Source organism: Elgaria multicarinata, chromosome 5 (assembly GCF_023053635.1).
Source record: "Elgaria multicarinata webbii isolate HBS135686 ecotype San Diego chromosome 5, rElgMul1.1.pri, whole genome shotgun sequence".
In the NCBI taxonomy this organism is placed as follows: domain Eukaryota; kingdom Metazoa; phylum Chordata; class Lepidosauria; order Squamata; family Anguidae; genus Elgaria; species Elgaria multicarinata.
This window is the reverse complement of record NC_086175.1, coordinates 107,410,287-107,436,957: the sequence shown is the minus strand read 5'-3', so window position 1 is coordinate 107,436,957 and position 26,671 is coordinate 107,410,287. Positions and strand designations below refer to the sequence as shown.

The window sequence follows — 26,671 nt, the reverse complement described above, 5'->3', positions numbered from 1 at the left end:
GAGAAGACTGAGATCGTGGTGGTGGGTGGTTCTTCTGACCAGAAGGAGAATGTTCAACCTGTTCTGGATGGTGTTGCACTCCCACTGAAGGAGTAAGTTCTTCTAGAGTCATTGCTGCCACTTGAGGCTCAGGTAGCCTCATTGGCACTAAGTACCTTTTATTGGCTTCAGTTATTGGCCCAGCTACACCCCTATCTGTACTGGGTTAATCTGGCTTCAGTACTCTCAGTTCTGGTCACCTCCAAGTTAGATTACTGCAATGCACTCTACATTGGGCTGTCTTTATCCTGCTTGTGAGTTCCTGGTTAAGAGCTGGTTGGTCATTATGTTAACAGGAAGAGGGAGTAGATGGCTCCTTGGTCTGATCTGCATGGCTCTTACATTCTTATGTAGAAGCTGCAATGGCCAGATTGACAGAAGAGACCAGGAGGTCTGAACTTATGCACAGGCTTCCTATTTGTTTCCAAGCCCAATTCAAGGTATTGGTTTTACCTATAAAGCATTACATGGCTCAGGACTGATGGAGTGCCTCTACCAGTATGAACCTACCCATACACTATGATCAACATCTGAGGCCCTCCTCCAGGTGCATCCTCTGAGGATGGGAACAAGGAGAGAGCTTTCTCTGTGGAGGCACCCCAATTGTGGAATACTCTCCCCATTGAGGTCTGCCTGGCACTAACATTGCCATCTTTTCTGTGTCAAGTTAGCACTGTCCTCTAGTCCCAGACATTTGCCAGCATATAATGAAGTTTTAATGTCAGTTAAATATGATGGGGTTTTAATATCAGTTCCTGGTATCTTATTGTCAATGGGATTTTTGTTTTTAGCTGTTTCAAATTGTTTTTATATTATGTATGTTGATCTTTTATATATGTGTTTGTTTTGTAATTTTTGTGAACTGCCCAGAGAGCTTTGGGTAATATAGAAAGCAGTTGCACAAGAAACACTCTCAGGGAAAAGCAGCCTGGACGAGATAGATTTTAAAGGATCATATAAAGGCTGTACTGTGCAGACCAAGTGTAATTCATTCAGAAAAGAGTTCCAGTGAGTGAGCCCTGTCTCTTAGGTGAACCTTGTTGATCCTACTGGTGAGCATACAAACAGGGAAAAGCAGAGAATCAGCTTTACTATATATTATTTGTAACATAATTTCATGTCAGATTGATAGAGGATTAGCAGTGTTCTCATGAAAAAAGTCATGAGGATCCATGCCTTAGATCCATGTTTTTGTGCCATGGAGGTGCAAGACAATGAGTCTGTAATCTATAGAGAAGGATTTGAACAGTGATTTGTTTGATTTGGAAGGATGCCATGTTAAAAGCATGGGGACCTATGCTCTGGATCAATTTTTGTTATCATGACAGTGCTACAAAGCACTGAATCCAATAATTTTACTATGTAGTTTAGGGAAATTGGTGCAAGTTGTGATTTCATATGATTTTTTTTACAGTGCAATCCCCCGAACAACAATCCAATCACAGAGCACACATAAACTGTGACTGGATTGTGTTTTGGGGTATTTTTCATGTAAAAATCATGAAGATCCCTGCCTCATGGAGGCACCCACAAGTGCCAGATCCATGATTTTTCTGGTTCAGTCTGTGGAGGCAGATGCACTCTTTGATTTCATGATGTTTTGGGGTATTTTGCTTGTAAAAGTCATGAGGATCCCTGTGGATCCCTGCTTCAGATCCATGTTTTTGCGCTGTGGCTGTGCCCACAAGTGGCAGACCTCAGTTTTTACTGGTGCAGTACATGAAGGCACATATGCTGTGTGATTGGATTTGGGAGATATTTTCCATGTAAAAATCGCGAAGATCCTCAGATCCATGTTTTTTCATTGTGGAGGCACATGAATGGTGGATATGCGATTTTTCTGGTTCAGTCCATGGAGGCATATGTGCTCTGTGACTGGATGGTGGTTTTGTGGGTGCCCTCTTTAATAATAATAATAATAATAATAATAATAATAATAATAATTGTATTTCTTACCCGCCTCTCCATTTTGATCGAGGCAGGGAACAACAGTAAGTATAAAATACATAAAATACTGATTAAAAACGTAGTATACATTGTTAAAACATCCCAAAAGGATCCTAAAATTAAACTGGATAGGCCTGCCGGAAGAGATCAGTCTTTATAGCTTTCTTAAATGCTAAAAGACTGTTAAGTTGTCGAATCTTCTCTGATAGGCCATTCCACAGCCTGGGAACAGCAGAAGAGAAGGTCCTCTGGGTAATCGTTGTCAGCCTAATTTTGGCTGCCTGAAGGAAATTCTTTCCAGAGGACCTGAGTGTGCGGGGCAGGTTGTACAGAAGGTGATCCCGCAGGTTGCCTAGACCCAAACTGTGTAGGGCTTTAAAGGTGATAACCAACACTTTATACTTCACCGGGAAACTAATTGGCAGCCAGTGAAGAGATTTTAAAACTGGTGTAATGTGGTCCCCCCTAGGTGTACCAGCCTGGCTGCCATATTTTGAACTAGTTTACTTATGTAAACTATGTAGAGCACATTGCAGAAGTCGAGCCTCGAAGTTACCATAAGAAACCTTTTTTATTTCATGGATCCTTGTTTTACTTTCTTTCCGGATCTGTTGTTTCTTATTATTTATTTATTATTAATTATTTTATCCTGCAGTCCATGGAGAGCAAGGTGAGGTATGATGTGATGGTGGTTTTGGAGGGATATCATGTATAAGGTGCCAAGCCACCGATCCATGCTTTTGCACCACAAACCGGGGTGTTGTTTTTTTTTTGCAGTGCAGCACATGAGCAGGAATGTAAACTGTGATTCGATTACAGATTTCGGAAGCCTCCACCTAAACAGAGAGGACTCCTGTAGATACTTTGAGTTTTCTCCCACCACGCAGAAGTCCGCGCTTTCGGCAGGCATCTGGATCCCCCTCATGCGGGTGATTCTCCCTCAGGCAAGCGGGGAGAGCGGACGCGCGCAGCAGACACCTGATCCTTCCGCCGCGGTCGGTGGGACCGTAGCAAAGTGAGACCAACACCCCCCCGCCCCACACACACACCCTTTGCCTCCCAGTCTTCTTATGCCACCGTTGCCGCGTCGGCGGGTAGAGGTTGGGACGACCGGCGCGCCGGCGCGGGAATCCAAAACAACACCCCACCCTAATCCCCCCACCCCCTCACAGCCGCAACAGCTCGGTCTAGTCTCCGCGGCCGCTGCGAAGCCAGAGCTGAAAGGCAAGGCAGCTAGGGAGGCCGCCCGGCCGGCAAACGAGCGGGCTCTCTTCTTCGCCCGTCTGTCTTTCTCGGCGAGTGTGAGGGACGCGACGAAGGGAAGGCGGGGGAAAGGGGCTGCTGAGGGAGCGCGGCCACTCCCCCCACGGGCTCCGCAGCGCAGGCGCCCTGGCGGCTACCGCAGGCAGGGGGCGGCAACATGGCGGAGTGAGCGGCGGCAGAAGCAGTAGCGGGCTCTGGTTCCATAACAACAGCGAGGCGAGCTTCCCGGTCTCCATCGCTGCCTTCCATCCTCTCCCTCGCCCGGCCGGCTGTGGGCCCCTGTGCTGCGGCGCTCGCCGCCGCTGCTCGAGGGGGCCGCGGGCGAGAAGCGGCTTCGGCTAACGGGGCAGCAGCGCCCATAATAACCGCTCATTATAGAGGCGAGCGCGGGAGCGGCTCCCGGGACGGCTCCTTTGGCGGCGGCGGCGGTGGCTCGGGACCGCTCTCTGCGGCCCCGCCGGGCGCTGCTGCTGCTGCGGCGGCGGCGGCAGCAGTTTGGGCGCTGCGGTGGATGCGCAGCTCCTCGGCCAGGGCGGAGCGCGGCGGCAGGTAGGGTTGGCAGCAGCCGGGGCTGAATGGCGAGCGAGAAGCCGGTGTCGGGGCCGGAGCCGCAGCCGGCGGGGCTCATTCCTGTCGGGGCCAGCAGCAGCGGCGGAGTTGGCGGTACTGGAGGAACAGCAGCAACAGCAGTAGCAGCACCGCCACCGACGACGACGACGACGGGAGGAGGAGGTAGTGGTGGTGGTGGTGGCGGCGGCGGCAGCGGATCGGCGGCCGTGATGGGGGAGCTGAGGGCGTCGAGCTCCGGGTCTGTGGTGCTGCCCGCGGGGATGATTAATCCGTCCGTTCCCATCCGCAACATCCGCATGAAATTCGCCGTCTTGATCGGACTCATTCAAGTCGGGGAGGTCAGCAACCGGGACATCGTGGAGACCGTGTTGAACCTGGTAAGGGCGCGCCGCCCAAACCTGCCGCAGCTCCAGCACAGAGGGCTCTGGGCATATGGGCAGCCTTTCCCCACCGCCGCCCCCTCCCCAAAAGAGAGGCAAAAAGGGTTCCCCCAGGCGCCCCCTCCCCAAGAGACCCTCTTTCTCATTGCACCTGCCCTCCCTGGCTGGCACACGCACTCGCCTAGCTCTGGAAGTCCCTAACTACTCTTGTGCCCTCTAACTGCTCCGTCATCCTCTATCCCCCCTCTTGCGCCCTCTCCCACTTCCTCATTTTGGTCCTGATGCCTGTTCTCTTCCTGAGTTCTTTTTTCATCCTTTTCCCCAGTACAAAAACTCAGGGGAGGGGCTTCCCCCCCCCAAGCTACTTTGTCATTTACCCGGGGGAGGGCTCCCTTCCACTGGTCCTTGAGACTTCCCTGTAGCCGTATGTGCTGGCTCTGCCTCCTCACCTATGGGTAGCATCCTTGGTGCCTCCTCCTGGCAGACTTCTCATATTCCCCCACTGATCCTTCCCAAGGCCTGAGGCAGACAAATCCCTCAGCTCCGGAAGTGTTACCTTTTTACTTTACTGTGAATTATTGGTGATCCTTCTTTTGTAACGATAGAGATTGACTCCCCACTTCCCCCCTCCCCTCAGTTTCTGTGACCAAACTCTCTTCAGATTCCAAATCCCCCCCTCCCCACTGCACATTCACTCAATCTCTGTCCAGCCTACTGGTTCTTTTCAGTTGAGTTTCTTGTTTTTCCCAAGACTAGAAGAGTATATAGAATACTGCTCTGTCACATAGGGCCACACAGTTCCATTCACTGATTTTTGAAATGCCACCTTCTGTAAAAGTGGATTTAATTTTATTCTCAACTTCAGGTGGTAGCTGTATAATCTAGTGACTATAGTCTGCTGCCAGGCAGAGGATTTGATAGTACATCTATTTTTAATTGTATAAGATTAAAGAACAGCCCCAGATGGCGTCTTTCCTCTGTAGCTGAAATGTGTGAATGATTTAACCCTATTACCTTGCAGCCAGTTGGGTTAGACGTGTTGAAGAGAGGTTTTGTCTCTTACAATCTGTTGATGGGGTGGGCTTGTATTACTTTGTTGCTCTGGGTAGTTTATTTGCCTTATGGTTTGGAATAGCTTTCTTGCCCACTCTCCATCTCTAAACCGTGCTGATTCCCTCCTCCCCCAATATAGAAAAAGCAACATTTCATATTAGTTAAATGTAGCTCTTAGTCACTTTGTGGTATGAGAGAGTTACTGCAGAGCTGTATGTTTTAGCTCTACCTACCTCAGAGGTTCGGTAATATATGGAAGCTAAAAAAGAGGGGGGGAGAAGGGGGCTAGAAATGAATCACTTCCAATTATGTGCGATTTGGTGCCTCTCCTGAATGCGAGATTTGCTGCGGCAAAGCCGATGGAATAGCTGAATGAATAGGAACATCCTATTCTGGGTGTAAAGTGAAAAGCAAAGCTACTGCATGGCAGATAACTTAAATTGCTTTTGTGACAAAGTTTTAACCAGCCTATACTAATCTGATGGCAAAAGCTAGAACTGTAATAGAGTTAAGCCGGTCACTTTGTGTTGTCTTGATGTTTGGTAAATATTTACATCTGACCTAGTCTGACAGAGTGGAAGAGCTGCTGCACACACTCAGAGATGGGTTGTTTAATATTGGTATCTTTATGAATATTTAATTTATGGATATTTAATATTGGTGTCTTTAAAGCTCTGCTAGCTTCATGATGGGCCTGAGTTAAAGATAATAAACTATTTACAGTTCCTCAATATTCACATATGTTTGTTGTTTGCAGAATTATTTAACGAAGTGTTTGTTATTTCAAATGCTGTAACTAGGTATTTGTGCTGAAATACTGTCCATGTCTTTCAACATGGCCGTGGAATAAAGTAATAAATAACAAGATTTCATTAGGCAGCTGCAGGTAGATCATGCCCTGGAGGCAAGGTGTTAAATCCATTTCCTGGAGTTTTCCTCCTCATTTATTGTTTTGGCAGTTGAGGAAGCTTAAACCTCTGGGAACCTGTTGATGTATCAGGAAACACTTCATCCATTCATAATCCTGTCATTGGTTTTGTTGAGGAGAGTCTTTTGCTACTCCTTATAAATATTGTAGAATACTACTACAAATGCACTTGTTGGGTTTTTGTTTTTTACAGTTTCTGTTATTGACATGTACATGCTTAACGTCTTCAGCAATATCCATAGGATATATTTCCAGTAAAGGTGGGGGTGGGTGAGTTGAGAAGCTGTTGCAGTAAAAATATACTTTGCATTGGAATTATTTACTTCAAATATGCAGTGGCATAGGAAAGAATATTATGAAAAGAGCACGTAGTTTTCTTTTAGTACAGTAAATTCCAGCTGAGAACAGCTGTCAGTCTGATATAATTTAAAAAGTGCGTACATTCCTTGCAAGAAAAACACATCCTAGTTTGAAAACCAGGAAGCAAAAATATAGTAGTCTATTTCCAGTTACCATAAAGGTCACTGCTGCTGCTTTATTGATTTAAGTTTTATGTAGTTAACATACAATTAATTTATTTGTGTATTTGTATAGGGGAAGCTGGCAAGTTAGGTGGAATGGTTTTCCTGCAGTTGTAATATAAGAATGATAGAATCACTGTCCTATGTGACTGGCTTTTTGGATTATTATACAATACTATTATGCATTCATTTGACAATCATATCGTCAGTGGTTGCATATCAGTAATGCCAAGTACTCTGTATGAAACATTTTGGTTGTAATTGATATTAGAAAAGCCCTCTAAGATGTTATTAGACGTTAACAACTGATAAATAGCAAAGGTAATCATGTTGGCCATAAGAAAAATTCCAAAATCCATGTTTGGGCAATACGGTTATTAGGCCAACTAAAGATCACAAAACAGTGTAGTCCAGAACTCTTGGTTTCCACTGACATTTTAAACTTAGTACACTATTTGAAATTATCAAATTACCTTTATTAATATAAAACTGTTGAGTCTTTCCCCCTTCCTTTTCTACCTACCAAAGTACCTGTGTGTTTCACCGGATGGAGCTGGTTCTGAGTAACAGTGGATTTTATATTTTCAGAATTAGGCCTCATCCAATATTTGAAGTGGCAGAAGTGGCACCAGCAGCACTACTCAGCAGTTATTTCTTGGGGGGGGGGGGCACAGATACCACTGGCAACCATAAATGTAATTCTAGCAAATGCCTACATCAAATTCTGAAAAACTGCCTGGACTAAGAGACTAGCTACTAAAAAGATTTTATTTACTAGAAAATCATTAGGTTAAGTATTGAAACATTTCTTAATCCAGTGTAGAGTGGCTGCTTGATTTGCACTATTAGCACTATAACAGGATAATCACAAAAGTCCCCTACTGCGAGGCTGAAGAGTTCTTAACTATCCTGAACTTCCATAACTCAGCTATGAAGACATGAAGATACTGGTTGACAAACCAAAAGTAGAGGTCAACAAGTTTTGGCTGGCTTGTAGCCATACATTATTTCCCACTACAAAATCATCATCATCATCATCCTTCTCCCAAGTCCTATGTCACATGTCAAGGAAGCCAGAAGCAGTGTCATCTCTTGTTACTTTCAACCTTCCTCAATCTTCGCCTGACTGCATTGGGGGAGATAGCTCAATCTTTCATCCCCATCCTCCACATCTCAAAGGGTGGCAGGACGCTTAGAAGATGATTACTTATGTGGGTAGGATCATACAGGAGGAGATGGTCTTTCAGGTATCTTGCTCCAAAACATGCTGACATGTGAGGTGCACAGAGAACTGGGTGGATGGGGGAGGTTTCTGGCCACGATGGGTATTTAAAGAAGAAGCTTTAGCAGTAGGTCTGGCCCTCTGTTTCTTCATAAAAGTGCAGTTTACAGTAAAGTTGGTGGGTGTCATTTTTCTTTGCTCGTGATTGTTTTACTCATTCAACCATGTGTACTTATGACTGATGGGATGCTAGGATAACGTCTCTTGACTCCTTCCTTGCTTTTTGTCAAAGTCTCTGTTGTGCTGTTCCTCCTTAGATGTAGAAAAATAGAGACTGGTGTATTTCTGTGTCTTCTGACACCTCACATCTCTGTCTTAGTTCATGTATTCATTCGTTTAATTCTGTAGCCAGATCTGTAGCCACTCCCGATGCCATTTAATGTTTTTAAATTATTTTTCTTTGTTTTTCTTTTTTGCTGCTGTAGTGGGGGTGGGTGGGTGGGTGGAGAGTGTGGCCTGCAGTGGAGTAAGGGTCTGGACCACGAAAATTGCCCCTGGACTTCCCAGGGTTGTCCATCCCTAGTTTAATTGCTAGATTTCTCACAACTTGATATTTCTACTTAGTGTGGTCTAAGTGCAAATAATGTACCAGACCCAGAAAATGCTGGTGGCAGCAAGCCAGTTATCATTACTTGGGGGATGTTAATTTATCTCAGCATGGATATGGCCCACCTTCTCGCATTGACAAAGCTCCATCTGTCTCTTCATATATATTGTAACCTCTTTTGTGTATCAGTCTTGCTTGATTGGTCTGGGCCCCCAAAGAAAAAAACAACAACCCACTTATGCAGAGTACTAAACCAACATCTAAAACAATCAAAAAAGTTTCTTAGGTTTTTTTGTTTAAGTGTGACATCTTGTATATAAACTAAAGCAGAGAAGCATCCAAGGACTTATATTAATTTTGTACTCTTTACTATGTTCTCCTTTTAAGCACTTCTTTCATAAACAGCCACTTAATATGCTATATTTAACTGAACCATAGAACACAAGTAAGAAGTGACAAAGCCTATATGACTTATTGTGAATGTATGTACAAGACATGTATTCCATTTGACAGTCCATTCAAAAATAGCTTTGAAATGTTCAGTTTCTTCTAAAAATGAGACAAAAAAATGTAGACTTGAAAATGGACAATTCATAGGAAATAAATATAATAAAATGTGTTTAAAAGTCAGCAAAGCAAATTTGATGTATCATACAATCTTTGTATAGTAGAGAAAGCTTGTTTATGACCTTATGGGAGCAAAAGCACCTTTCCACATTAGCATTTGTAATGAAAATGATATGTCATTTTTTAAAAAATAAAAGCTTTTTGGGGTAGTTCCTGATTAATTGTTGATATCTTACTATTTTGTCTTTGATAAGATGCCACTAAGCAACGTATGTCAATACTTGATAGTTAATGTTCACCGTAGAATGTATTATGTCTTGTCAAGTTACTATTTAATTTCAACAAGAGAATGGTGAAAGCAGAAACATTGGGAGATGTTGGTTGCGTTGGCATGTCACGATAAGCCATGGTGGCTTATAAGCTACTCACAGTAGTTTATAAGCCACTGTGCCTGTCACACGATTGGGCCAATAAGCTACTGTGTGTAGCTTATTTTCCTCCCCTCACTCCTCCCTCCCATCTCAGTCCTCCAGCCTGCATCCCAGGAGACCTGGTGGCAGTCCCGACTTACTGTATCTCTTCAATTCTAAGACACACTTTTTTCCCCATATAAACATCTCTAAAAATGGGGTGCGTCTTAGAATCGCAGGTGTGTCTTATGGGTTTTTTTTTTCTGTTGGTGGTACTGAAATTAGTGTGCGTCTTACAATCGATGGCATCTTACAGTCGAAGAAATACGGTATCTGCCTCTAAGGCCTTAGCTCGACCTAAGGTTTATTCCGGGATCGTCCCGGATTCATCCCTGCCTGCTCCCTGGATCCCCTGTGTGTCATTTACATGAACAGGGATAACTCTGGGACGATCCCGGGATAAACCTTAGGTCTATCTAAGGCCTAAGGCCTCCTTCTGTCAGGGATGCTTTAGGGTGGATTCCTGCATTGAGCAGGGGGTTGGACTCGATGGCCTTGTAGGTCCCTTCCAACTCTGCTATTCTATGATTCCTAGCCCTGGTCGTGATCCTCATGAAACTCAGGGATGGGGGGCAAAATCCACCCCCTTGCCCCCACAGTCTTTTTTGGGGGCGGGGGCTTGGATTTCACCTCCACCTTCGAGTTCTGGATTTTTATTTATTTATTTAAGTCCTGTTTTGCACAAAATGGGGCTGGGGAAATTTTTTTAAAAAGGGATTGTGAACTCCAATTGTGATTGGAGCCAAGAAGGGGGCATGAATAGTGGATTGGGCATGATCACAAATGGCCAAGCTGGCCAATGCCCTTTAACCACAGTGGAGCACCAGATGACACAATAAGCTGCAGTGGTTTAATTAAACCTTACTGCATCCTGTGGCTTATTTGGAAAACTGTTGCCAGATGACATGATAAACCACAGTGGTTTATAAGCTACAGTGAATAGCTTATACACCGTGGCTTACCGTGACGTGTGAATCCAGTCAGTGTGTCTGAAATTTATGGCCATTAAGGGAGATGATGAGCAAAAATCTCCATTGCAAAATGGGGGGAGAACTAGGATAGGTGTGAAGGTAAGTTAGGGAAAAAATAAACGTTGAGTAGTATTCACCAGTGTTCCAGTGCTATTGCTAATGATGTTGCGCCGGCATAAACCAACTAGCGCGATGGACATAAACGGCAATTTGCTGCTGAAATGTTGCAGTGCAGAAGCAAAAAGGGGGTCAATTTTGGGGTCAGCAAATTTCTGCTGCAAATCAGAGCTTTTTCCCATTGCACTTGCAAGTGCTTGTTACATTGAGTAAGCATTTGCTTACACTCGCACTAGGACACCGTTGGATACTCCCCTGGGCTGTTAAAAGTACTTTTGCTATGCAAATTATTGTTCGAAGTAACTACTTGTGTGAAAGTTTCTTTCAAAAATTGTATGGGAACTGCTTGAACAGAGTCTCTCTTAATAATTTCTAATAGCGGAGGCAGTGTCAGACTGGTGAAATACAGGTTCAAATTCCCACCCAGTACTGAAGCTCATTGGGTGACCTCTGGCCAGTCATGATCTCTCAGCCTAACTTCATAGGATTGTTATGAAAATATGTTGGAGGGGAAAGGACCATAAATACTACCTTAAGGTCCTAGGAAAGATGGAATCTAAATAAAATAAAGACACAGAGAGAGCAATCCTATCGCCCCTATACAGTGAGGGGCCCATAGGATAATAGGGATTCTTCCCTCTAAGGTTGGAGACCGTGGTCTGACCATGGAAGAGGGAGTTGGAGATCTGACCCTCTGTCCACCGCCCCTCACAGCTGGTGCAGAAAGAACCACACAGGCTACCCTCCAAGGTTGGAAAGGTACCCTGAGGCTCTTCCAGCTTCCAAAGCGCCATTGCTAAATGGGCAATAAAAGCACAACTAGTGAAAAAATCAGCAATCTGATGATGGGGAAGCAAAGATCGTTTCTGCCGTCCTCCTATGCTGACAGCTTCAGCCTGATAGGGCATTGGATGCACAGAAGCCTTTGCGTTTGGGGGCGTTTGCTTTTAGTGATGTTACAGAGCAATCCTATGGCCCCTGGGAGAGCATTCCAGGGACCATAGAATATGGATGATCCCTTCTCCTGAAACTTGTAGACACTGCTACAAGCTTGGGAAGGGGAATCTGAGATTGGACCTTTCACACACCTGTTCCCCCTCATAGCCACTGCAGAAAGCACTGTGGCAGCTGCTCTTCCAACAGTGATGTCAGAAAAGCTCAGAGAGAGGGGCAGGGGGGCAGGATGATGGACAGGGACAGGGTAGGAGAGGTGAGGATCCACTGGATCCTAAAGCTTCTCAGTTACCTGTCCTGCCCACAACAAAGTAAGTCAGCTAGATGAGCTGAGAGGAAAATGTTAAGAAAAGGAGGAATGGGAAGCATTTTTGCCTCTGTTTTCCTCTTGCCCTGCTTAGCTTCTGCTGACAGGTCATAGGGTACCTGGAGTCCTCTGTGAATAGTCTTAAATAAATTTTTCTTGTAAATACTTGGCCCAAGACTTTTTTTTAACTAGTCAACTTGTCAACACATAACTAGGTTTTTGGCATATTAATAATATTTCAGCTTAGTTTACCTTATTTATATGCTACTTTTCTGTTGTGGACCATGCCCAGAGCAACTCGGAATAAACATCAAATTTAAAAGTGTATATAGTTTAAAATACTTCAGTGCCTGGTCCCCAGGAGGCAATTGTTACTCATCAAAGATGGGCAGATGAGTGAGTATAAACAAGCTTGATTTCTAGACTGAATTGCATGTGTAATTAATAGGATAAGAATGTAAACCAACAATTAGTAGCAAAAGAGAGACTGCAGACTTAGGCCACAGCTAGACCTAAGGTTTATCCTGGGATCATCCAGGGTTCGCCCCTGCCTGAGCACTGGATCCCCTGTGTGTCACCTAGATGAACAGGTTTGACCCCTGGATGATCCAGGGATAAACCTTAGGTCTAGCTAAGGCCTAAGGCCTAATCTACACCAAGCAGAATATTACACTCTGAAAGCAGTATATAAAAGTCAGGAGCTACACCAAGCAGGATATAGCACTATGAAAGCGGTATATAGTATGTGTCAATGGGCCCCAACAGTTTTCAGTGCACTGCAATACTGCTATAAACCAGTAGTGTGACTCTTGCCTTTTATATATCGCTTTCATGCCGCTTTCATAGTGCAATATCCTGCTTGGTGTAGATTAGGCCTAAGATTTGACAGGGGAAGAGGTGGCTTTGATATGAATGTCTCAAGTCCTTCTAGGGAGAAGAAACTTGTATACCCAACAGTTAAGGGTTAGGGTTAGGGTTAGGATGTGGACAAGGTGCTTGGCCAAGTCCGGTCGACCACCTGTGTGCTTGACCCTTGACCCTCGTGGCTCATTACATCAAGTAAGGAGGGGATCGCCGGCTGGGTCCAGGAGGTTGTAAATGCCTCCTTGAGAGAGGGAGTAGTGCCGGCCTCTTTAAAAGAGGCGGTAATTAGACCACTCCTGAAGAAGCCTAACCTGGACCCGGAGGATGTTAACAACTACAGGCCGGTGGCTAATATCCCTTTCCTGGGCAAGGTGCTTGAGCGGGTGGTTGCAGGACAACTCCAGGCACTCTTGAATGAAACAGATTATCTAGATCCATTTCAATCGGGTTTCAGGCCTGGTTTTGGAACGGAAACTGCCTTGGTCGCCCTGTGGGATGACCTCTGTCGGGAGAGAGACAGGGGGAGTGCGACCCTGTTGGTTCTCCTGGACCTCTCAGCGGCCTTCGATACCATCGACCATGGTATCCTTCTGGATAGGTTGTCTGAGCTGGGAGTTGGAGGTACTGCGCTGCAGTGGTTCCGCTCCTACTTGGATGGCCGATTCCAGAAGGTGGTGCTGTGGGATTATTGCTCTGTGCCGTGGCTCCTAAGCCATGGGGTTCCGCAGGGCTCTATCTTATCCCCTATGCTGTTTAACATATACATGAAGCCACTGGGGGAGGTTATCCGGAGATGTGGACTGACGTGTCATCAATATGCGGATGATACCCAGCTCTACCTTTCCTTTTCATCAAATCCAGGTGAGGCAGTGACTGTTCTGAACCAGTGCCTGGGCATGGTAATGGACTGGATGAGGGCTAACAAACTGAGACTCAATCCAGACAAGACGGAGGTACTGTTAGCGGGTGGTTCATCTGTCCGGCAAGGTGATGTTTGCCCTGTCCTGGACGGGGTTGCACTCTCCCTAAAGGATTGGGTCCGTAGTTTGGGGGTGCTCTTTGGATCCAGAACTGTCACTTGAGGCACAGGTGAACTCAGTGGCAAAGAGCACCTTTTATCAGCTTAGGTTGATATACCAACTACGCCCTTATCTGGACAGAGATAGCCTAGCTACAGTTATCCATGCTCTGATAACCTCTTGTTTGGATTACTGCAATGCGTTATACGTGGGGCTGCCTTTGAAAACGGTCCGGAAGCTTCAGCTGGTACAAAACAGGGCAGCCCGTTTACTAACGGGGACTGGCCGGTGAGATCATATTACACCAGTCCTTTTACAACTTCATTGGCTGCCAGTCCAGGTCTGGTCCCGATTCAAAGTGCTGGTATTGACATTTAAAGCCCTAAACGGTTTGGGGCCAGGTTATTTGAAGGAACGCCTCCTCCCATATGTACCTGCCCGGACCTTAAGATCATCTTCAGGGGCCCTTCTCCGTGAGCCCCTGCCAAAGGAAGTGAGGCAGGTGGCTACTAGGAGGAGGGCTTTCTCCGCTGTGACACCCCGGTTGTGGAATGAGCTCCCCAGAGAGGTCCGCCTGGCGCCTACACTGTACTGCTTTTGTCGCCAGCTGAAGACCTTTTTATTCTCCCAGTATTTTAACACTTAATTTTAACTTAAATTTAAATTTTACTGTTTTAACTCTGTATTTTAATTTTATATCAATTTTGTTGCGTGGTTTTTATTCTGGTTGTGCTTTTTATATTGTATTGTGTATTTGTGCTTTTAACCTGTTGATTGTTTTACTATGATTTTAATTTTTGTGAACCGCCCAGAGAGCTTCGGCTATTGGGCGGTATAGAAATGTAATAAATAAATAAATAAATAAAATAAATAAGGACACCCCCAGAGTTGTGCTCCCATTACAACTTTCTTCTAGCCATCTTGTTATTTTAGGTTGTCTCATAACAAAGAGTTATTTGGATGTCTCACAGAATAAAAATAACTAGCTAAAAAAATAAAAATAAAACACAACACTAAAACAGGACTTGATAAGATCAAAAGCAGATCAAAGTAAACAGAGCTAAAACAAACATCAGACCATTAGTGGTGATGGTGGTGGTCCTTAGTTTTTTGGTCAAGACAGCCAGTGGGCTAAAATTAAGGCATTTATATGAGTATTTGAAATTAATCAAAAGTAGTATTACTGCTGTACACGCAACATAATAAGGTAATAGAGTAATTTTAATTAGTTATCTGTAAAGGTAGTTGGCATGTGGCTCAGAGGAACATCAACTTCTTCAAGGTTGTGCAGAACTTTCCACTATAAATAGATGCATATAGTCTCCTCAAAATATTAATGGAGAATTAAATAATATTGGTATGGGATTTCTTATTGATGTTGATTGCCTGAGGCATACCTGGGCAGAGCCTTGGACTTCTTAATAGTCTGGCGATATGTTGCCATGGGAACTATATATGTTCTACATAAGAAGAATTATCAGAGAAGCAAGGGAAACATCTGCTTCCAACCTAAGAGTGTTGAAATCCAGCTGTTTGTATAAAGGAGAACAAAAGGATGAGACTACAGTTTGGACTGAGACTGAAAAAATGAGTTGGATTTTGGGCTCCAAAAGCATCTTAAAGTTCTGGCTGCTTCCCTAGACATCTGATGTGGAAGAAGCAATCTTTGCCACCTGTTTATGCTGTCTATCTCCACCTATGCTCAATGTGTATATCTGTAAATAAACACAAATGTTATAAAATCTCAATAAGCTTCCTGTAGCATCCTTGTAAGTGCTGTACCACTTGGACATCTTGTTATGTGGACAATTGGGGCATATGCAACTATTTATATTATGGTAAACTGGGTTACCCAGGCACATTATGCCCAATCTTAAAAATTTATGAAGTAAAAGTGATACCTATGCTAATTTTTCGCACAGAAATTTTGGGCTTTGCAAATCTTACAAAAATTGATTTGCAAAGTAGCTTTTTGCGTTTGATTCTGTGGGGGTCTCTAAGTCTACCCCACCATACTTAACTAGAGCAGAATTGGGTATGGAAAAGATCTCTGGTTTGATATATGTAAGGATGGTGAATTATTGGTGTAGAATAAATAACTTAACTTAGGAAAGACTCCCAAAGATCTGTCTGGAGGAACAAAAGTCATTTGTGCAAGGGAACTTTTGGCTGCAGAAATTTTGTATACTCCTTCCAAACTTTGGATTTTCTGATCAGGCTCTCAATCTAACACTGACAGCTAGCAGAAACGTTTTCAAACAAAGAGTGTTTGATGTAGGAGCGCAAATCGATATAACTGCGGTCGCATCCTCAAGAACAGCAAAATGGTTAGCTAGCACAAAATATCTGCATCAATTTGAGAAATATTTATCTGTACCCATGAAAATGGAACATCAGAAAGCCCTTTACATGTCTAAGATTTGAACAAATGGATACTATGATGGAATGGGGGAGATTTCATGGCATACCAGCAGAAGACAGGTTGTGTGTTTGTGGAGATCCAGTTGTAGAGGACATGGCACATTACGTACTTGACTGTCCATTATATACAGATATAAGAAACAGTTATTTAGAGCCTCTTTTAAAGAAAGTGAAATACCGGGGTATTAAGGAGATACTGAGATATTTATTACTGTCAGCCAACCCATACATGATACAGAGAGTTGCACTAGTTGCAGTGAATGCTACTAGTAGAACAAAGTTTTTGGATACTACTGGTGCGAAGTGTTACAAAGATTCAGAGATTCGAATACAATTTGACTGACAGGTTATTAAAGTTTTTTGTATGTTTGTCGTTCACCTACCTTACCATCATTTCAGCTAAGAATTGTTACGTATTTCATAGTTCTGTTGTTTTAACCTTATGTGTAACTTTTGATATTGTATAACAGTATTGTACATTTTTAAGTTTGTATGTGTTGCAATTATCTGTGGATTGAGCAATAAACGTTTGGTTGGTGGCAAACTGGTAGAACTAGCTGAAGTTCTAGACAGCCTTTCCCAACCTCTGTCCCTTCAGATGTTTTGAACTACAACTTCTGTTAGCCTTTGCCAGCATAAACTTTCTGTTGCATGAAATAGCAGAGAGCTCAACATAATTATGCCTGAATGTCAGAGAGTAGGCAGGTTTTCTAGCGTAGCCCTATCTTAATAGCAGCAGGGAGGTAAACGGGACTTTTTAACCATGCTCCTATGCACATTTATTTGGTATTGAGTTCAACATGGCTTCCTTCCAAGTAAATGTGCATAGGTTTGCAGCCTTAATCTTTAGGCAGCCAGGAATTGTACAGTGTGTTCGGGTGTGACATTGGAAAAATATTTTTTTAATTTCCAGGAGCTTTATATAAAGGAAATTGGGATTTATAATCCAAGAGTTTATAAATATTTTAAAAAATTAATCCTGGCCTCTTTGGTACAGTACTCATTTAATCTAGAAATAGATAAATCAATATACTAATGAACTTGTTTTCTTGAATGGCAATGGGATCCTGTCACCAATAAACAAGAATCCTTAGGACCGTTGTAAGGAGGATCATCTAGTTAAATATAAGGGCCTAAATTGAAGAAAAATTCTCCCTCTCTCCTCCCCCTGCAGTGCTCTATGCTACCAGAAAGTCTGCTCCAACGGGTTTCCCAGCCCTCCAGTATAGATTTTGGAGGGTGAGAGGGGGCTGTGGCTGGGAGGGGGAGGGGTTCCACTGATGGAACTGCTTCCATCAGTGGAACACCACAGTTGGATTTAACCCAAGGAATAAAGAGAAGCAATCATTTCTTTTAATTCTTTATCTCTTGACGTTTGGGGTAAAAAATGTCTCATTTTTTTAATTTAGGCAATTGATACTCTTCAACACAAAATTCTCAGTTACTTCCAGTACAAATATATAAAACAATAAACATGAACCTACCCGTATACTATGTTCAACATTTGAGGTCCTTCTGCAGGTGTCTACTCTGAGGGAAACTCAGAGGACAACAACAAGGGAGATGGCCTTTTCTTTGGTGGCCCCCCAATTATGGAATAATCTCTCCAGTGAGGCCCACCTGGAGCCAACAATGATAACTTTTTGGCGTCAGGTTAAAACTTTTCTCTTTCCCCCAGGCATTTAGAAATATGTGATGAGATTTACTGATCCTAGATTTGTTTTTAAAACTTTATTGTTGTTTTAAATGTATGTTTCTGTGTATGTTGTATGTTTTTGTAGTTTCAAATGTTGTATATTGTTTTTAAGTGTTTTAAACTTATGTAAACCGCCCAGAGAGCTTCAGCTATGGGGTGGTATACAAATGTAATAAATAAATAAACAAATAAAAATAGTCACAACACTGTTTTTAAGCAAAAGGAACTTTAAGTGGTAGCAGTGGTGCAGTTAGATGATTTTAGATTTGGCCATAAGGAACTTGTAGAGGAACTCTTTAGCTGGTAATGTCGATTCACTTTGAAACGGGGTAATGCAGGCCTGCTCTGTCTAGGGGGCCCCTCATTCTGCTGCCCTATCGGCACCATTGACTGGATTAAAAAAATGCAACACAAACAAGTTCTCAAAAGTGCCAACTATAAAAAATATATTGTAGCACAACAGATTTCAGAACAGTAGAATCCTTCTTCAGGAACAATCTTATTCATTTGAATTTTGAGAACAGGCTAAAATCGCTTGCAGAAATATATTTCTTGCACCATCAGTGGAACAATACCTGGCTCAATACCTGAGTAGCTGCACACCTGGATTAGCTACTTCATTTACAGTCAAAAGTTGTGTTTTAATGAAGAGCTAAGGAACTATTTTGGCCTTGAGTTTTAAATGAATACACAGTCAAATACTGAAACAAAATATTTGTTGTGTTTATTTATTTATTACATTTCTGTATTGCTTAATAGCTAAAGCTTTCTGGGAGGTTCACAACAATTAAAACCATAATATACAGCATGCAATAAAACTGAATATAAAACCTTTAAAAGTTGAAAACTACAGTATAAAATCAAAGTAAAAACCAGCAGCACTACAATTTTTTTTTTAAAATACAATATCAGATTGAAAAACAACAGAAACAAGAAGACTAACGTGCCTGGGAAAATAAGAGGGTTTTTACCTGGTGCCAAAAAGACCATAACGTGGCAACCAGGGTGCCACAACAGAAAAGGCCTCATCCTTAATAGTCGTAGATCATTTGGCAGGGGCACCTGGAGAAGGGCCTCAGAAGACTGTCTTAGGGACTGGGTAGGTATAAAGGGGATGAGATTATCCTTCAGGTAACCTGGCCCCAATCCATTTAGAGCTTTGAAAGTTAATACCTGCACTTTAAGAACATTAGAAGAGCCATGTTGGATCAGACCAAGGGTCCATCTAGTCCAGCACTCTGTTCACACAGTGGCCAACCAGCTGTTGGCCAGGGAACAACAAAGCAGGACATGGTGCAACAGCACCCTCCCACCCATGTTCCCCAGCAACTGGTGCACGCAGGCTTATCGCCTCGAATACTTTGAATTGCACCTAGTAGAGGACTGGCAGCCAGTCCAAATTGCAAAGCATTGGCATAATAAATTCATATTGACTAGTCCCCGTTAACAAGCTCATTATTTTAACCAGCTAGTTCAAATAGCGAACCAGCAGAAGTTTCTGGACCATTTTCAAAGGCAATTCCACACATAATGGATTGCCATAATTCAGATGAGATATTATCTCTAGCTAGGCTATCTTTGTCCAGAAAAGGACATAGTTGGTATATCAGCTTAAGCTGATAAAAGGTGTTCCATGCCACCGAGTCCACCTGTGCCTCTAGTGACAATGCTGGATCCACGACCAAACCTGAGCAAACCCAAAACTGATACTTTAGTGGGAGTGCAATCCTCCTCAGAACAGGATGAAGATCACTTAGCCAGGCAGATGAACCTCGCACTAATAGTAGCTTTGTATTGTCTGGATTGACTCTCAGTTTATTGGGCTTCATCCATTCCATTACCATGTGCAGACACTGATTCAGAACACCCACTGCCTCACCTGGATTTGATGAAAAGACGAGGCAATTTTTCGTTTAAAGTAGATATGCTTGATTATAGACTGTTTTTGTGTTCTTCCCCCTTTTCTTTTTTACATACATGTTACCATAATTAGTGTTGTTATTGTGATATAGCTGTATTCATATAATGATCCTTGAACTGCTGCTAGTTTCTTCTGTTTTTACATATTCATTATATTTATTTAAAACATTTCTTAGCCACCTCTCAGGGCAGAAGCCCTCGCAAGGTGGCTTACAACCATACATTAAAAGCATATACAGTAAAAATTAAAAGCAATAAAAGCACAGACAGTAAAATATCAGTTAAAAACAATAAAAACTCACAGTAAAAATTCACAATAAAAACAACAAGGGTAGTAGCAGCAAAACAGTACTCATTTATGAGAAAGCCGTAGTAAAATAAAATGTTTTTAAGGCCTTCTTAAAAGCCCGTAAGGATGGCGCATGCCAGACTGCAGGTGGGAGTTTGTTCCACAGGTGTGGGGCCGCTGCTGAGAAGGCCCTCTCCTGTGTGGAGAGCCACCTAATTTCTCTCACTGGTGGGCAGGTGAGAAGGGTCTCTCTTTTGGTTCTTAAAGTGTGGGCAGGCTGATATGGGTGAAGGCAGTCCTTCAAATAGCTTGGTCCCAAACTGTTTAGGGCTTTAAAGGTCAGAACAAGCACTTTGAATTGGGCACAGAAATACAGAGGTAGCCAGTGCAGCTGGCACAGTATAGACATTATGTGGTCACATCTCCTCACCCCCACCAATACTCGGGCGGCCACATTCTGCACCAGCTGAAGTTTCTGAACCGTCTTCAAAGGCAGCTCCACATACAGCTCATTACAGTAGTCCAGCCTGGACGTGACTAGTGCGTGGATGACTGAGGCAAGGTCTGTCTTCTCCAGATAGTTCTAATACTTTGTTTCAATTAGGTTTTAATTATTCTTTTAAACTTCTGTGTTTTCTTAGCTGCCTTGAGTAGTTATTAGAGCATAAAAATGACACAAAATACTATGCTAGCCTTTTTTTGTTCAGGTATATGGATTTTTGTATATAGTTTAAAAAATAAAGTAGATAATTTAAGGTCAACTAAACACTCCTGTTTGTCAAAATCTGAACCTAAACAGAACAGATTATCTAGAGTTCTGCCAAAGGTTAGAGTACTTTCTATTGTGTATTGAATTTGCATGCTTAGAGTTAGGAAAGATTAGAATCTAAAAAGTTTAGATCCTGCATTATATTCATGCGTTACAGTTTTATAAAGCATATCTTTTAAGGTACTATCTCTGTCCTTCCTCTATATTCATTGCTTATACAGAATTATGATTTTCATATCACCATATTAAGAAAACTTTGATCGTTACCTTTTGTCAACATAAGCATAGTCCTCCTAAACCTGGAACACTCCAGAAGATTTGGAGTTTGACTTACAGCATTAGCTATGCTGGCCACGCTGATGGTACTTAAAGTCCAAAATATCTGGAGAGCACCAGGTTGGGGAAGGCTTGCATAGCCTGAATCCATTATTTCTTTTTCAGGCACTGCATGGAGAAAGAGTGCATATTTCATTCATTAGGAATTAAAAAAGGAGAAACCAATTTCTGTGGTTAGAGAACATACACAACATGATAAAAATCAACCGTGGTGTGGATTAGGATCAGTGTTGAGTTGACTGTTAGTCCACCCTGAGTTGATTCACTCATCCCCCACCCTCTGTCCCTCTCAGCCCTCCTGCTAGTATCCCATCGGCCATTGCAGCTGGATTAGAGTGGCAGTCACCACTTTGACCGCTCTTGCTTTGAGACTCTGGCTGAAGAAATAACCAAGGTGTCTGAGGAAATAACCAGTGGTGCCCTCCACACAACACTATAACCAGTGGTGGTTATCTTGGCCATATAACCAACTGTTAGTTAAAAAGCTCCCTCCACACAACAGGATAACCCATGGTGCGTTAAAGAACCAACTGTCGACTCTTTAAACCACCATTGCTTATTGTGTTGTCTGAACCCAGTCACAGTATTTTTAAAGTGTGATATGTTCTAATTTTCTAAATTGGTCTCTAATTGTCACTTACTCATTTACTTACAGACATATCCTTAAGTCCATTTATGTTAATTCAATGTGTGAAAATATCAGTTTCTTAGGCAGTAAGAAGCAAAACAACCATATCTCAACTACAGAATGTAAGCTTCTCCGTTGATCATAATTAAAAAAATAATCTCTCTGCATTAGTTTGCTTGGGGCTCCTGAAAATACCTTGAACACAGTTATGCTTCAACATTTGCAAATGATATATTGTAATATCAGTTCTTGTGAGGTATATAAGAATATGAGAACATAAAAGTGCCTTGCTGGATCAGACCAAGGGTCCATCTAGTCCAGCACTCCATTCACACAGTGGCCAACCAGCCATTGGCCAGGGACCAACAAGCAGGACATGGTGCAACAGCACCCTCCCACCCATGTTCCCCAGCAACTGGTGCACACAGGCTTAATGCCTTGAATACTGGACATAGCATACAACCATTAGGGCTAGTAGCCATTGATAGCCTTCGCCTCCAGGAATTTATCAAACCTCCTTTTAAAGACATCCAAATTGGTGGCCATCACTATATCTTATGGTAGTGAGTTCCATAATTTAACTATGTGCTATGTGAAGAAGTACTTCCTTTTATTTGTCCTGGATCTCCCACCAATCAGATTCATGGGATGACCCTGGGTTCTAGTATTTTGAGACAAAGAGAAAAATGTCTCCCTATCCACATTCTCCATACCATGCATAATTTTGTACACCTCTATCATGTCTCCCCTTAGCCTCCTTTTTTCCAAGATAAACAATCCCAGTTGATGTAACCTTCCCTCATAGGGGAGATGCTCAAGCCCCTTCATCATTTTAGTTGCCCTTTTCTGCCCTTTTTCTAGCTCTATAATATCTTTTTTAGGTGTGGTGACCAGAACTGTACACAGTATTCTAAATGTGGTCACACCATAGATTTGTATAAAGGCAGTATGATACTGGCCGTTTTATTCTCAATTCCTTTTCTTATAATGCCTAACATGGAGGCCTTCTTTACAGTGGCTGCACACTAGGTTGACATTTTCATCGAGCTGTCCACCACACTCTCAAGATCTCTTTCTTGTTTTGTCACTGCTAGCTCAGATACTATTAGGTTATACTTGAAGTTGTTGTTTTGCCCCAACGTGCATCACCTTACACTTGCTTACATTGAACCGCATCTGCCATTTGGATGCCCACTCTCCTAGCTTGGAGAGATCCCTTTGGAACTCTTCACAATCCCTTTGTGTTCCCTTTCTTATGCCTGTTAATTAGTAGGCTGATTTGTTCCACAGTTGCTTGATCATAGAAATGCAATGATGTTGTTATAAGATTCCTTTCTCCTTTGTACCAAAGACTTAAATCTGTCTAGAAACGATCTAGTTTCCAACATTCCGTCAAACTCTCCATTGCATGCTAGTGTGATCAAGGAACAGAACTAGCATTGGGCTACACTGATTGGAGAAGGTTTGATTCATACTTGATGTGATCACAAGGGACAAGGTGCTGGTTTAATTCCTATTTACTCTATCCCATTCACAATTGGTGGTTTGCCCTTGGAGCCCTTAAAATTGCCCACCCTGACCTAAGGGGATGCTATTCGAGTGCAAAATGGTGCATGTAGAGAATATAGAGATGCATCAGGCATGCAATTACACATGCAGAAATGGCCCTGTGCTTTACCTCAACCATCATATTGGTTGCTATTTTGCTAGTGTAAGAATGAGTTTCTGAATTTAATTTTTTCACATCCTGATATAATCAAGAATTGGAATTCCGTGCAACACTATGGAGATGAGAGTACACAGATTTGTAATGGCTATCATTGAATTCTATAGGTAAGGTGAATGGGCCCCAATTAACACAGCACTTGGAAAGGGCAAGATCCTGACCCCACTCCAATCAAGAAAATTGAGTTATCAGAGTCAACAGGAGGCTTATTTTTGTTTATATAACCTATATTGATTATTGGAGGACATGGAACCTACTTAGTTTTGCAACTAAGATTGTAGTGCCTGAATTTGCTTTCCTTTTCCCCCTCCTCCTCCTCCCTCCCAATCCCTTTTCCTTTTGTGTCATGTCTTTTAGATTGTAAGCCTGTGGGCAGGGACTGTCAAGAAATACTTTTGTAAGCCGCCGTGAGAGCCTTTTTTGGCTGAATGGCGGCATAAAAATCCTTAAATAAATAAAAATAAAAAATAGTAAAATAATATATCATGTATCTGCTCCTATGACTTCTCTTTCCCATCTTTACTATCATCCATATGGGTGAGTTGCTGTCATTTACTCCTATGAGAAAACATAAAAACAACTCCACTAATGATTCCCTGTCTCTCCTCCACCTCCACCTGCTTCCTGTTCCGCTCAAAAAACTCCCAGCTTTCTGTCTGATTCTGACACCCGTCAAACTGAAACACCATTTCTCTGATCTTCCTACTATCTGAAGGGAATTTTCTTCCAAAGTAGGGGGATTTCAGTTCAAGTCCTTAGTTGCTGTAAAGTCAGCTGGTAATTCCTAACTATCAGTAATCATTTGGTTTAACAAAGTTTGGTCAGTTTGTTTTGCTTTCTATAGTTGTATTTTTTTTAGTATGAGTTCATTCCATCCAGTTTTTGCTTCCGTTTGCTTCAGCTTTTTTTAAAAAGTCAGATGAAAATTCATATGCATTTCCCTGCACATTTTTGTTTGCATGAAAACTCAAACACATTTTTGTATGCATTTCCCCTGATATATCCCTTTTGTGTGTGTATTTTCTTTATGTATGCAATTTCTCCTAGCATACACACTTTTTGATTGGAGAACTGCATTCAGTGAAGTGCAAAAAATGAAGGATAATTGGATTCCAGTTCATGTATTAGTTTGTGAAGCGACAAATAGATAGATTCACATTTTAATGTGAACCAAACAAATTTCTCTCCCATCTGTATCCAGCAGTTATAATAGGGATATTCAGTTAAATTGCAGGTCACAAATTTCTAATCCTTGACACTAATCCAGATTTTTATTCTGTTAATGTAGACATTTCTTCCTCTTTTCAGGACCTCAGTAATCATACATTTAATGAAGATGCTTTAGAATCCCTCTATTTATTTGAAATCAGGATCTTGGCTAATGTTAATGAAATCTTATGGCTTTTAGTATGTACTGGTTTAACTTTTCCTTTCATCTTGTATTCCATCCCCAGTTTACCTTGTTCTTTCTTTCTGTGTGGCTGGGCATGCTACAAAACAAAGCAACGAACTGCAGCCATTCACAATTTTTATTTTCTAATAATGCCTCTGGGAGCTATGTGGGGTCCAAAGACATTCTTAGAAATAAAGATAGTGTTAAAGGCTGGCATTTCACTTTGCAGCATTCCAGCCTCCCAGTTGGATTTTAAAAAGGGATTATAATAAAAAGGAGTATGGTGTGTGCCAAGACAGGTCTTTGTGGTACCCATGGGCACCACATTGGAAACATCGGGCCGAAGGCTTCCATTGTGTTCTCCATGTGTTTAACATTTACATGAAATCTCTGTGAAAGATTCTGCTGTGGTTTGGAGTTGGGTGCCCTTTATATTCTGATAACATCCAACTCCCCCACCCACCCCATGACTGTGGAGGTTCTCTATTATTGTCTGGGCTGAATATGGTTTGTCTGTGGCTTTACAAGCTCAGAGTTAATCCAAACAAGACAAAGGTGTTGCTAGTCAGTAGAAAAACTAAGCCAAGATCAGGAAGGGGCACACAGTCTGTTCTGGATGGACTTGCACTCCCCCTGGTGGTTCACATTTGCAGCTTGGCAGTTTTCCTGGATCCAGCATTGTTCCTGGATGGGTAGGTGGTGGCTGTGACTAGGGGAGCTTTTATACAGCTTTGACTGATGTGCCAGATGTGCCCTTTCCTGGATAAAGTAGATCTTGCCATGGTAACACATGCTTTGATTACATACAGGGTGGATTATTGCAATATACTCTACGTCAGGCTGTCTTTGAAAACATTCAGAATCTACAGCTGGTGCAAAATGCAGCAGCCAGACTAATCTCTGTAGCCTGCTTTATGGAGCATATTAGTTCAGTTTTGTATATATGCACTAGTGTTGGATTCCAGTTACTTTCCCTATGCAATGTAAAGTGCTAGTTATTATTTACAAAACTCTAAACACTTTTGGGATCAGGATATTTGAAAAATCACCTCCTTCCCCATGAACCTGCTACCTTCCATGGCAATGTTAGTGAGGACACAAGAGTGGGCCTTTCATGTTGAGGCACCCAGACTGTGGAATACCCTCTTTAGAAAGGCATGGTAGGCCCTTCCCTCTCTTATGTTAGACTCATTGGGCCTTTCACACAACACGCTAACCATGGGTTGTTCATTGAACTATGGATTAGCATGTTGTTTGAACCCAGGATATTTTTTGTAGAGTGGCTTGTTAACCATGCATTGTGGCTTATTTTTCTTAAACAAGCCACCTTGAGAACCCATGGTTTGTTGTTGGGTTGTTCAGCACAGTTAACAAGCCACACTGCATGGTTAACAAGCCACCCTGTGGAAAATGTCCTGGTTTAGACAACATGCTAACACATGGTTCAACAAACAACCCCTGGTTGAACAACAACCCACACTCAATCACTGAGTATGGGTTAGTATGTTGCATGAACAGCCCCACTGAGCTGGTTTGCATGACACAACAACCCATGGTGGGTTGTCACCCTTGTTTGTTTCAGGGTGCCTTGTTGTGATGTCCAAACCCAGCACAGTTTCCTCAGCTTGGTTTGTTAACCATGCACAAGCCACCCTGAGCTGTGGCTTGTTTTTAGGCTGGTCAGGGTGGCTTTT

The 26,671-nt window shown here is 42.6% G+C and overlaps 1 protein-coding gene across 1 annotated transcript in view; it reads left to right on the top strand.

The window, feature by feature from the left end:
* The first annotated feature begins 4,032 nt into the window (after nucleotides 1-4,032).
* The window catches only part of NBEA (neurobeachin), a 459,425-nt gene continuing 436,786 nt past the window's right edge, over nucleotides 4,033-26,671 (top strand). Inside the window, exon 1 of the mRNA XM_063126967.1 lies at nucleotides 4,033-4,196. Within this exon, the coding sequence (XP_062983037.1) occupies nucleotides 4,080-4,196 (117 nt within the window). The 5' untranslated portion in view covers nucleotides 4,033-4,079. The remainder of the gene's footprint in view (nucleotides 4,197-26,671) is intronic.